General features: G+C 38.3%; 1 protein-coding gene across 26 annotated transcripts in view; it reads right to left on the bottom strand.

Annotated features, from left to right (window-relative positions):
* The window catches only part of ptprfa (protein tyrosine phosphatase receptor type Fa), a 566,130-nt gene that overhangs the window by 18,851 nt on the left and 534,271 nt on the right, over nucleotides 1–13,008 (bottom strand). For all 26 annotated transcript variants that reach the window (XM_087254905.1, XM_087254894.1, XM_087254901.1 and 23 more), the window contains 4 exons: nucleotides 6,661–6,784; nucleotides 6,121–6,296; nucleotides 3,953–4,072; nucleotides 1,372–1,526 (listed from right to left, as the gene is read on the bottom strand). In XM_087254905.1, the coding sequence (XP_087111031.1) occupies nucleotides 1,372–1,526; nucleotides 3,953–4,072; nucleotides 6,121–6,296; nucleotides 6,661–6,784 (575 nt within the window). The remainder of the gene's footprint in view (nucleotides 1–1,371; nucleotides 1,527–3,952; nucleotides 4,073–6,120; nucleotides 6,297–6,660; nucleotides 6,785–13,008) is intronic.

Raw genomic sequence — 13,008 nt, 5'->3', positions numbered from 1 at the left:
TTATGTTCAATCCACTTAAATTAGCAAAAACAATTAGCAGTTAACCTAAACAAATTGTGATGGAGCAACATGACAACATGCAAACTCCACACAGAAACGCTTACTGAGCCGAGGTTCAAACTAGCAAACCAGTGACCTTCTTGCTGTGAGGCGACAGCGCTACGTACTGCGCCACTGCCTCGCCACTTAATAAACAATTATCAATTAATAATTGATAAACTGTTATTGTGTTACTGTTATCTTTGGTAGCACTTTCAGATCGATAATACAGTCATATGTACCTGCATAGCACTAAAATATCTTTCAAATAATAATTGCTTTATATGTTAAACATTTTATTTCAACATTTTTACTTTAACGTTTTTTATTTTGACAGAAAACAATGCTAGAAAATTGTCCCAGAATGGTACAATAACACCGGAAATAAAAGCAAGCTGTAAATATCATATAATGACGCTATCTTTTGGCACTAATTTTGATCAAATCAAACACTGAAAGGATTGTTTGTTAGTTTAATATTTTACAACAAATTGTTTTATGCCACAAAACCTGGTCATTTTCAGGAATCGCTTTAATAATCAATAACCTTACTGGTGTGTTTGATGTTGCTGCTTGCTAGAAAGTGCTGGTCTGAGCATGCAGTTGGGTCTCCGTACCTGCAGCTTCACCCAACCCAACAGCAGGTGGCACTGTCTGAGAAAACGATAGGTCTGGAAGTGCAGCTCTGAGCGTGCAGTAGGGTCTCCGGGCCTGCAGTTTCACCTTACTCAAGAATACTGCGTGCTCGGCGCAGATAAGCGTTTCTTCTGGATGTCCTCTATGGCTGGCAGTGTGGTCCCTGTGATGCATTGGGCAGTTTTCACCACCCGCTGCAGTGCCTTACACTCAGCAACAGAGCAGCTTCCATACCAGACTGTGACGCAGTTGGCCATGCTTTCAATTGTGCAGCAGTAGAAATTCACCAATATGGCTGATGAAAGCTGGTTCTTCTTAAACTGCCTTAAGAAAAATAGGCGCTGGTGAGCCTTCTTGACCAGGCTGTAGGTGTTGGTGGTCCAGGAAAGGTCCTTTAAGATGTGCGCCCCCAGGAACTTGAATTTACTCCAGCTAAATTTATCAATTTCCCTCAAATAAAAGTTTTTTTGAGAAAAAAAGGGACGCTTTTATTTTTCCTACAGTGCTTTGAGGCTAAATAAATAAATCAGGAAGCATATTTTTTGACTTAATTCAGTTTTTCAGTGGATTATTTTTGTTCGTTTTTTTAATAGCAAGCTCTGGCAGCCCTGCATTGTTTGCTTCAATACTGAGAGACAGCAATCAAAAGAGGAACAAACAGAACAAAACAAAGAAGAGAATGAGGTCACGCTGTACCTGCAGTGCACCACCATGGGTCCCGCGTCAGGTGGGTTGCAGGCTTTGACCCTGCGTAAGAAGGCTAAAATGGGTGTGGGATATTCGGGAACACCGTGATCCGGCCACGCCATGAACTGGAACTGCCGAACCTCCCGTTTCTCGCTGGATCCATTCTGCCAGAATGCATTAAGAGAAATAAATCATCGGGAAAAACATAATTAAACAGACTCATGTGCAGTCATTGTAAAAGTCTTTTCAACTTTCCCACCAAACCTTTTTTTCTAATTAGGAAACTCTTTCAAATGTTGCTAACTCGTATTCTAGCAGACTGTAAGTTAACAAGAGTAGGTTTGTCTCCTATTAATTAATCAAGGATGCTTTTGTGGAAATATTTCTGTGTTCATTTATTCAGTTCTGCCGTGCGACGCCTCCACATCACAGCAACACTTTATTAATGAGCAGAAAAAGTTAAAGCTTTATTCATTTGTGCGATTGCAGCGTCTCTGACTGACAAATGTGTCAAACTTGCTGGAGATATGAAACTGTGCTCGTTGTTTGTAAATATTTTTAGAGAGACTGAATTGAAAGTACGTTTCAGGTGGGCTTGACTTGGTTGAAATGAACTCTGGAGCGGTTCGGTTGTAGTGAGAAAGCAATACGATCCAATGAACTAGGTTAGAGCACAGTGTATTATGGTTTCAGGAGTTCACACTTAGCTGATGATTGATTATAAAGCTTGTTTGGCATGCTGTCCTGGGAGAGAGCCCTGAGCTAATAAGATCCTCGAGCCCGGGGCTCCCTACTGCTTGCAAGGCGAGATGGGAGTTTGAGCTCAGGTAGATCTCAAGAACTCCCCTGCTGTAATAGCTAATGAACAGATAGGGATTGCTCTTAAGAGATAACTACTTACTAGGAGCATGACTATGGTGCTGATTTGGATCAGTCAATAACTTAAGCTGCATGTTTTTGGATGGTGGGAGGAAACTGGGGAACCCAGGGGAAACCCACATGAGCACGGGGAGAACATGTAAACTAAGCACAGAAATGTCAGCTGGCTTGGTGAGGACTAGAACCAGTGACGTTCTTGCTGTGACGCAACAGTGCTAACCCCTGGGCCACCGTGCCACCTATCTAGGAAAGGAGGAGGAGCAGGGGTGGAAGGGGGATTCTTCAAAACCAAGATGGCTGTAATATGGAACTTAGGGTATTTATAGTGGCTTAGGAATCGTCTGATTGGTCAATCATAAATTGAATAATGCGGGACCAGCTGCAAGCAACCATAGGCATGTGATCCTCTCGACATTAGTTTATAAATAAACATCACTATGTAATAGGTATATATATGGCTATAAGAGGAAAGCATGATGAGTAGGAAGTAATATTATTTAACAGTGTCAAAATCTTGATGGTTCTGTGGGTCTCGTCTATCAAATCTGAGCTTAATTTTGTATTTTGTATTAATTTCCAGTCAGGTGATTGGCTGGGCTATTCTACAGCTTGATTTTCTTTCTCTGAAAGCATTTGAGAGTCTCCTTGGCTGTGTTTTGGATTATTGTCTTGCTGAAATCACTCTAGTTTCATCTTCATCCTCCTGCTAATGTAGACGTTGGACTGAAGCAGCTGATATTGATTTACAGTGAGGAAGGGCAGAGGGTTGCTAAAGAACTACTGAGAGATTTCAACTGCTGTCTGGGCTTTCATTGCCTTTCTACACCTTCCTTTCTTCATGTGTTCAATACTTTTTCCCTGCCTCATTTAATTTTAGTACACATACCTGTGACTTAATGTGTAAACTAATTAGTTTAGTTTTCATTGCATATATGGACCTTTAGAAATATGCTTTCTAAGGAAAATGGTGACGTGTTTAATAATTATTTTCCCCACTGTATATAATACCGGGCTCCGGTTTCCCCCACAGTCCAAAGACATATGCGGTACAGGTGAATTGGGTAGGCTAAATTGTCCATAGTGTATGAGTGTGTGTGTGAATGTGTGTGTGGATGTTTCCCAGAGATGGGTTACGGCTGGAAGGGCATCCGCTGCGTAAAAACTTGCTGGATAAGTTGGCGGTTCATTCCGCTGTGGCGACCCCGGATTAATAAAGGGACTAAGCCGACAAGGAAATGAATGAATGAATGTATATAATACCAATGCAACTTCTGATATAGAACACAACAACTCTTGACAATTTTAATGAAGTTATGTATGACAAAGTCTTATCTCTGATTTACATTTGGTGATTATGTAAGTGGGTGTCACCATTTAAAATAAAAGCGCACCTCTTTGCCTATAATGACATATTTCTCATCATCATAAATTAAAATAACGATGTATAACAGCTGAGCAGAATTCAGAAAATCATCCAAACTCTGACCAACGTGAGGAGAGTTTACTCTCAGGTGACTTGTTTTAATAATTTTGATTCGTTTAGAAACTTTGCCGTGTGAAAGCGAACCGCACCGAGAACAAAACGCAAACGGTGTTACAATTTTAACTCCTGTTTCAAAGCAAAACAATCGATTAAAAGATGTGAAAGCACTCTTAAACAGATCAAAACGTGCCTGAAAGTGGTGTAAATCTGTAGTATGAACACACACACCTTGTAGAGAGCGAAGGTTCTGACGCTGTATGTGGCCAGCTCCACCGTATCCAGCATGGACACTTGAATCATCCCGTAAGTCTCTGTTCCTCGGCTTGGCCAGTACTGATCACACTTCACCTACAATCACAAACACACACACACCAGGTTGAGACCAGCTGAAGAGCATACTGATTGTGCATGTGTGTGTGTCCAGCCGTAGGGTCTCTCTCTGGGTGTTTGGGCAGATGGATGCATCACGCACCACAGACTGACCAGAACTGTGGCTGAACCTCAGGCTCTGAAAACACACTCATGGTCATATACTGCCTGCACACATACACACACATGAGTCATGCAGACACATTTGGTCTCGACAAGATAAGGAAAACAAGCACACACACACACTGACATGTGTTCGGTCCCCAAAACATAAAGATAAGACCAACCCAGGCTCATTCAGAAAACATACCACTACAGACACTTCCGGACAGCGACAAATATGTCCCAGGAGCTACGTTTTATTGTAGTTTTTGTTTGTCGCAAATCCATAAGAAGCCGCTGTGTACGCTTTTAGATCTCAAATTTCTCTTGGGAGAGCCATTCATGCCTGCTTTTCTATGTAAATAAATATTTGACTCTCACTATACCAAATATGATAGAAAATGATGTTAAATTTAGTTTATAAGTATAATTTTAGATTTTATTGGGGCCTCCCTGATGTCCTGGGGCCCCAAGCGGCCGCTTAGTTTGCTTATTGGTTAATTCCGGCCCTTCATGTGATTACAGGGATCAGAGGACTTTTATTCTGTACATAAATGCTCTGTTACCCAGTTAAACTCTGCTGTTATTTGGAGATTTCCGCCTGGATTTTGCCTACCCAAATTTAAGAGCTTCCCAAATCCACATGCAGAGGTGTAAATGCAAAAATGTGGTCTCATTTTAAAGAAAACCATTTGAATTTTTATAAAAAAAACTATTAAAAGTATTTAAAATAACTGTATATGCTGTCTGCGTTATAATATACACCTAAAAAAAGAGGTGCTTTTTTTTTTTTTTTTTCATAAACTCAGATTTGAAAGTCTACCTTTTAGGTTGTGTGTGGTCTAGCTTGCTGTAATTAATTTCGGTGGTTCCTGCACATGTCTGTAATCATAGGAAAAAAGGAAACTGTCTCTACCATAATCTATGCAAATGTTATTGTATTCCAACTGATGAGAGGTGCTGTACAAGCCACAGGGAGCGATCATTGTTTTATATTTCACTATTTTTTTGTTTGATCAAACATAATTCACTGTGTTTGGACCACGTCAGACATATAAAAGGATTACTTATGCACATCACCTCAAAAACAGAGGAGAATGGCTCTGAAGCGCACAGCATAAGGTGAGAGATGACAGCTGTCTGTGCTATCTGGGGCTGCTTATTGATCATAAATGTATTGTTTCACTTCTGCACCATGGAAACACCGGGATTCATTCGGCAACTGTTTGATATGTGAATTTAATTCAGTAAAAAGAATGCTAGAACTGTATGAGCACCGGCAAGATCTTTCATTTGAGCTATAACTTGTACATGTGTCATGAAAAATATGAAAATGAACCAATGTAAAATACCCAGCTCGGGTCTCCAAAATACTGTGTATTTAAGTGTAAATAACTTTTGCACAGTAGAATAAAAACCAAAGTGATGCATATGTGCATAAAATATAGATTCTACACTTTCAAATGAAACCACTTAAGGGGGTCTGGTGCAATGCTAGCCCTTTAAATCTTAAGGCGAAAGTCAATGACGTCACAGACCTGGTACCGGGTCCGCAGAGTTTAACTGGTTAAATAAATATATTTTGCATTGCATGTAATTGCATTAAATTAAAAAAAGAAGTAAATTCCAGTAGAATAAACTATAAACTTACTTTAGATCGCCTTCCTGTGCATGTACTGTACAGTATATTAAGACTGGCCATGTGGAGGATAGAAAGAATGACCATCTGGTCACACGGCAGGTGAGGGAACATGTAACCCATCCCTCTCTCCTCTATCTCTCTCTCAAACACACACACACACGCCACTTCCATTTCACTAAACCTATTGGGACACTTATGGTCACTTCCTTTTCCATGCACATCACAGACAGCCCACGTGTTTGTGTATGTTAGCAAGGCAGGCAGATATTATATATAATCTCACCCTGCTCTTCTCCTCCAGTCGGGTCATCATGACGATAGTGCTGGTTCTCTGTTCCCACACCATCCTCCAGAAGTCACTGAGCGTCTCAGGCAGCGGACCCTGCGTGGCGATGTAGGCGTTCTGCTTACGGTAGCCATCAATGTAGTTTCCATTGATGTAGTCACTTCCGGGAACACCTGCGGTTCAACAGAGCCATGTTAATACATGTGCAGGCAGATAACTGCGACTAGATTGTGCTGTTTCCTTTTGTTCTAATTATCTACTGAGTGTTGCTTTGTTTTTCCTTGTGAACTATGCAGGTTTAGATTTTGAGATGTCAAGCTACTTTTGGGGAAAGAATTGATTTTAAAAGAAAGAAACTAGGATGCATTGAAGTGGTTAAAAGTGACTGTAAATATTTATAATATAACAAATTATGTGTATTTTTAAACAGCTGGTTCAATTCGTATGAATCATAGACTAAGCCGTAACGAATGAATTCATTTCAGATCAATTCAAAACTGTCTGAAATAAGTGTTGAAGTAAAGTTTTTGTTCTTACCATCCACAGGAGTCAGCACAACCCTGGAGTGATCGTAAGCGATGACGTTTGCGTAGCGGTTCTTGGGCTTGTTGACCTCTAAGTTGGAGTTTTCCCAGGTGAACTGCTGGCCAGGGTCAACAGACTGCAAAAAAACAGATGAGCAAAATGAGTTACTGAACTAAACCATCAACAGTGACACAAAAACACAGAAAATAAAGTCTCATTCTGTCTTTTAAATGTTCTATTGTGAAAAATCGTTTATCGGTAACACTTACTCACAGTTTTTACTACTGGCTAATTACATGATATTAACTGTTTATTAGCACTTATAGAGTATGAGCTTATTTTACATTGCGAATTCCAATACATAAACACAACTACCTCGCTTTCTATTAATAGGCAGCTAATTTGTAGTTTATTAGGCTAAATGTCTCAGTTATTGTTTTTTATTGATTTGTAAATAGCTTGATTGCACATCAAAATAAAGTGTGACTCCGCCAAATACAAAAAAAAAAACCCACTTGTTTGAAGCATATTTGAGTTTCTTCCTTCTGGCACACAGAAAAAAAGACAAACTTTTCCAAATATCTTTGTGTTCAATGGAAAATGAAAGATTATAACAACATAAGAGAAAGTAAGTGAATTTTCAATTTTGGTATTTAAAAAAATTTTTTCAACTCTCTCTTAAATCCCCTGAGCAGAATTGTAAATATAATTGTATATATATTAGTACTGTCAAAACTAGTGCGTTAACGCATGCGATTAATTTGAAATATTTAACACGTTTAAAAAAATTAACGCAATTAACGCAGTTGCAGTTTTTGTTTTTTCCTGTTGTGGGCTGAATGTGTACAATTGTTTGTATTCAATACTTTATTATTATTATTATTATTATTATTATTATTATTATTATCTATTTTCCATATCTGCACTGCCTGTATTTTGGCATTTTTGCAGTCCACTTAGAATCCAACATGGAAATCAGTTTTTTCTTTATTGGCATTGATTGTTTTGAAATTCAAATGGCATCAACATGCCTGTGTTTTTATTTCTGTAATAAATATGGCTGTCAAGCCAGGATTTATTGTGGTTATGTTGTTTACATAAAAAAATCTTTGTTACAAGTTAAACAAAATTTCTAATAAGCAATTATATTCTGAATTTCAAATAGTTTTTGTCTTTTGTCTGTGCGTTTACATTAATTTTACATTTTAATAGCCAAAATTTTCAGTCTTTTAAATGCGATTAATTAAAAAAGTGCGATTAATAATTTTTTTATTCGATTGACAGCACTAATATATATATATATATATATATATGGATTAATTTATGGATTAATCATTCACACTCATACACTAGGAGGACAATTTAGCCTATCCAATTCACCTGTACCGCATGTCTTTGGACTGTGGGGGAAACTGGAGCTCCCGAGGACACCCACACGAACAAGGGGAGAACATGCAAACTCCACACAGAAACGCCAACTGACTCAGCCTAGGCTCAAACCAGTAACCTTCTTGCTGTGAGGCGACAGCACTACCTACTGCACCACTGTGTCGCCTTCACACACATACACTGCAGCCAATTTAGTTTATTCAATGTCTTTGGACTGTGGGGGAAACCGGAGCACCAGGAGGAAAGATTAAACCCATGCAAACATGGGGAGAACATGCAAACTCCACGCAGAAATGCCAATATATGGGGGTCACGGTGACGGAGTGAGTAGCACATTCGCCTCACAGCAAGAAGGTCGCTGGTTTGTGCCTCGGCTGGGTCAGTTGGCATTTCTGTGTGGAGTTTGCATGTTCTCCCTGTGTTCGTGTGGGTATCCTCGGGAGCTCCGGCTTCCCCCCACAGTCCAAAGATGTGGTATAGGTGAATTATGTAAGCTTAATTGTCCGTAGTGTATAAGTGTGTATGGATTTTTCTCAGGGATGGCTTGCGGCTGTGGTGACCCAAGATTTTTGGACTAAGCCAAAAAAAAAAAAAAAAAAAAAAAAAAAATATATATATATATATATATATATATATATATATATATATATATATATATATATATATATATATATATATATATATATAATGTAGATCTGTTTATTAAACTTTTACATAAACAAAATGAAATTCCAATTAATCAAAAAAAGTAATAATAAAAAAATGCATAAAAAATAAATAAACATTTAAAAAGTATGTACATGTACATCCACAAACTTAAATTATACAAAAAATAAAGCTCTTTCAGATGTATTTTCGCAAAGAAATAAAATAAAAATGAACTCGCTGAAATCCAGCAGAATGGCTAAATAATGAGTGTTTTCAAACAGGTTTCTCAAACAGTCCTTACTCCATTTATTGTGTCTATTTTTGTAATCCATCACACTGTAACTACTGTAAATAACCAGAAATTTAATCAGACAATATTTACCAGGGAACCACAAGTAACTAAGAAAGAGGTTTTAGAGACATCAGTTGTAAACTACAGCCCTTTCAGATGTTTTTCATTTTATTTTGACCAAAGTTTGCGAAGGCATGGAATAATGTGCACCACTGAATCATTCATAATAAGAGCAGGGTCGGTTCTGCTTTCTGGATGAGTCTGGAACTGAATTTTCACCCGCAGTGCAAAAGCGAGCGGATGCACCACAACTGTGTAAATCTCATCCTTGACCTGCACGTCCACGACTGAATCCTAATCCTGTTACCATAGTGACGAGATAGCGGGTCATTCGGGTGAGGTTTAGACGTCTGCTCAGAACAGAACAATCTACACAACAATACTCTCTCAGAATGGAGAACTCATATCAAACATTCACCTGCATTACACAATTTAGGGCCAATAAGTTAGTATTGGTTATGTTAACTCTCATGAGCAATACATTTGCTACAGCACAAACTTTGTTAACGTGACGCTGTAAAAAATATTTAGAACTTCCGTATTTTGTGTTTTCTGTTTACTTACTTTTGTGAATTACATTATGGGATATTAATCTCAGCTCTGTCGATGTTGAAAATTCAACAAAGTGACTTTTATTGACATTTTAGTCGTTTGAAATATTGTATAAGAAATAATATATATACACAAATCAGTCTGTAAAACAACAGAAAATTTACTGTCAGTTTATTACAAGGATTTTGTCGCATAAAATACAGCACCAACACAGACAATATATTGCTGTAAACCAGGGGTTCTCAACGTTTTTCACTGCGGGGCCCACTTCTTTAATTAGTAATATAGTATTGAGAGTTCAATTTAATTTAAATGAAAATTTAAAGGGGTGGTCCACTACGATATTATATTTTAAACTTCAGTTGATGTGTAATGTATCTGTGTGAACATAAACAGCATCTCTGAATGTAAAATATTCAAAGTTTAATGCAAAGGGAGACCTTGATTTGTACAGAGTTAGCTTAGCAACGCCTACAATTAACGAATTTTGGGGACTACAAAAAATACTTCCGCCCCCTGTGAGATCACAAAAGTTCGTTATTGCGCATCCCACACTGCGCAGGTAAAGGCCGTGGCCAGAGGCGCTGTAACGTTACTGCAGAGAGAGAAATGCCATCCTGCTGTTTCCACAGAGCTGTTCTGTTTCTGTTGTTGGGCTTCCAAATGACACGACCCAAACACAGAAGTGCTTACAGTTCAATATTAATTATGTTCCAGAGAACTATAAAATACATAGCAAGCATGATTTGACAAAACACAGCTTCCAGAATCTCTCCCAGTTCAGTGCTGGATTCAGTTAAAATCTTCTCAAAGATGGAGCAAGGAGACGCTGTGAACTCTGAGTCATGACCTGTAAGTGTTTTTATTTGTTAAAATTGATCATGACATGTACAGTGTCTAACTTTAACGGTGTGTTGTAGCAAAGATGTAAACAACGGGAAATTATGGTAACCACTAACGACTTAGCTAACGTTACAAATCCATATTTATCAAACGGCTGTAAACGCACACACACACATACACATACACGCACTCTTGGCCAGCACCTGCGTCTATCTGTGTGAGACGGCAGAATTTCTCTCTATAGGCAGCTATGCTATGCGTTTTACAACTCGGACAATAAAGTCGCAAAAGATATGTGAACGATTCATGTTACTTACACAGGCATATTCCGCATATGCATGAAAGACGTCCTGTAACGCATTGATTTAAAAAAAATACAGCAATGATTTCCCAACTGGAGTGTAACATCAAAAACAAATCAATCCAGGCTCACAAAGGTCTCATCTCACATCTTGTGCTTTATTCTGTCACCACAGAAAATAACTTAATCCGAGCATGAGAGAAAAAGAACAATAAAAATCTCTCCCGCGCACATGCGCTTCTCGTGTTACAAATACTTCATCGTATACACGCATAAACACACTAAAAGGCACAGAAACAGTTAAAGGAGCCGCATCCCATTTTCACTCGTTACAGACACGTGTTGACTGACTGACTGACTGACTGACTGTTTACACAAAACGCGCGTGCTTGTCAGGGCGTGACGTGAAGCCGATCGGCGTATCACAGCATATTATGATGATGACCAATCAGAGTCACTTGAGGGTGGGCCTTTTAGAGGAACTAGGAAATATGACAGTCGTTTTCATGTTAGCTGAGTAGCTGTGTATAATCAAAGTGAGATTTATGAAAAAATAACACGATTTCCTTCAAGTTAAACATGAGCACACATTGCTTTGCATCTTATTAACACAACCAAGCCTTAAAAATAACATTCTGGACCACCCCTTTAAATTAGGAGATTAAAATTGAGGCGCAAAAAACAGCCTCATGATTGTGTCTGCAACTAGTACACGCATGCATGTTCATTCACAAACTATGCGGGCCACCGGTTGAAAATCCCTGCTCTATTAAAATGTTCATAAAAGTCACTTTTTCCAAATATTTCAAGCTTAAAAGTTGTTGGAAAAAAAATCAAAGATCGCATAATGAAATTCATCAGCATAAATAAATGCAGAAAAAAGAAAACATGAATCATAAAACACTGAATACAGCTGATTTACAGATATTTATACAGTATAGTTAAAAACATTACAGCAGTTCCTTGAATTTATGTGTTAGTTTTGTTGCATTTAATGTTATTCTTTTAAGGCCCAACGTGTTTTTTTACATGCATTTTTATTTCTCTTTGCTATTTGGGCTTATTGGAACCTAATAAGAATAAAATGTAAGCATCATCTTTTGATATGATGTACTTTTAGAATAAAATGATGTCCATATATGTGAACTTGTAGTCTGAATTTACACTTTATCCTGACTGTTTTTAATGCATATATTACATAATATCATTTTTTTTTACTTGTTTTGACTATCAGAAAGTAAAAACAACATTTCTCCCCATTTTGGACAGTTAAAAATAGTGTTTGGGACATTATATATGCTGCAAAACAGTTGCAGGATGACACTGTATGTCTGTAACAAAATATAAAACATTCAGAGTATTTTAAATAGCCACTTAAGAGCTAAAATGTGCTGTCCACGTACGTGGACACTCAAGCCCTAGGAGGTTAATACATGGCTGTCTGAAATACTCGATTCAGATTGATCAGTCGCCACATTCCAAGGTGTGCTACTCCCAAAATGGACATCACGGTGGTGCAGTGGTTATCACGTTCGCATCACAGCAAGAAGGTCGCTGGTTCAAGCACTGGCTGGGTCTGTGTGGAGTGTGCATGTTCTTCCCCTGTTGGTGTGGGTTTTCTCCAGTTTCCCCCACAAGTTCAAAGACATGCGCTATAGGTGAATTGAATAAGCTAAATTTTCCACAGTGTATATGTGTGAATGAGTGTGTATAGGTATTTCCCAGTGCTGGGTTGCAGCTGGAAGGGCATCCGCTGCGTAAAACATATGCTGGATAAGTTGGTGGTTTATTCTGCTGTGGCGACCCCTGATAAATAATGCACTAAGCTGAAGGAAAATAAATGAAGGTTATTCCCAGATAACAACCTTCAGGATGTACTTTATCCCGAACTTAACAAACAGCTAAAAGGAATAATTGAACATTTACTTACAATGTAATCACACTTTCTTATGAATAAAAATGAATGTTGGAAATGGGTGTAGCCATCAACATACACAATACTATGAATGTCAATGCACTGTGTAAAGTGATTTACATTTACATTGCATAAAAAGTGAGCAAAGTTATAGTAAGTTATGCTCGCTCAACTCATTCATTCTTTTTCGGCTTAGTCCATTTATCTATCAGAGGTCGCCACAGTGGAATGAACTTTAGTTTATTCAATTAACCAATTGCGAATGTCTTAGGACTTGGGGGGCAACAGGAGCACCCAGAGGAAACCCACGCCAACGCGGCCAGAACATACAAACTCCACGCAGAAATGCAAACCGGCCCA

The sequence above is a fragment of the Danio rerio genome, chromosome 6 (assembly GCF_052040795.2).
Source record: "Danio rerio strain M-AB ecotype USA chromosome 6, GRCz13ab, whole genome shotgun sequence".
Classification (NCBI taxonomy): domain Eukaryota; kingdom Metazoa; phylum Chordata; class Actinopteri; order Cypriniformes; family Danionidae; genus Danio; species Danio rerio.
The sequence above is the reverse complement of the archived record's forward strand: the minus strand, read 5'-3'. Positions and strand labels throughout refer to the sequence as shown.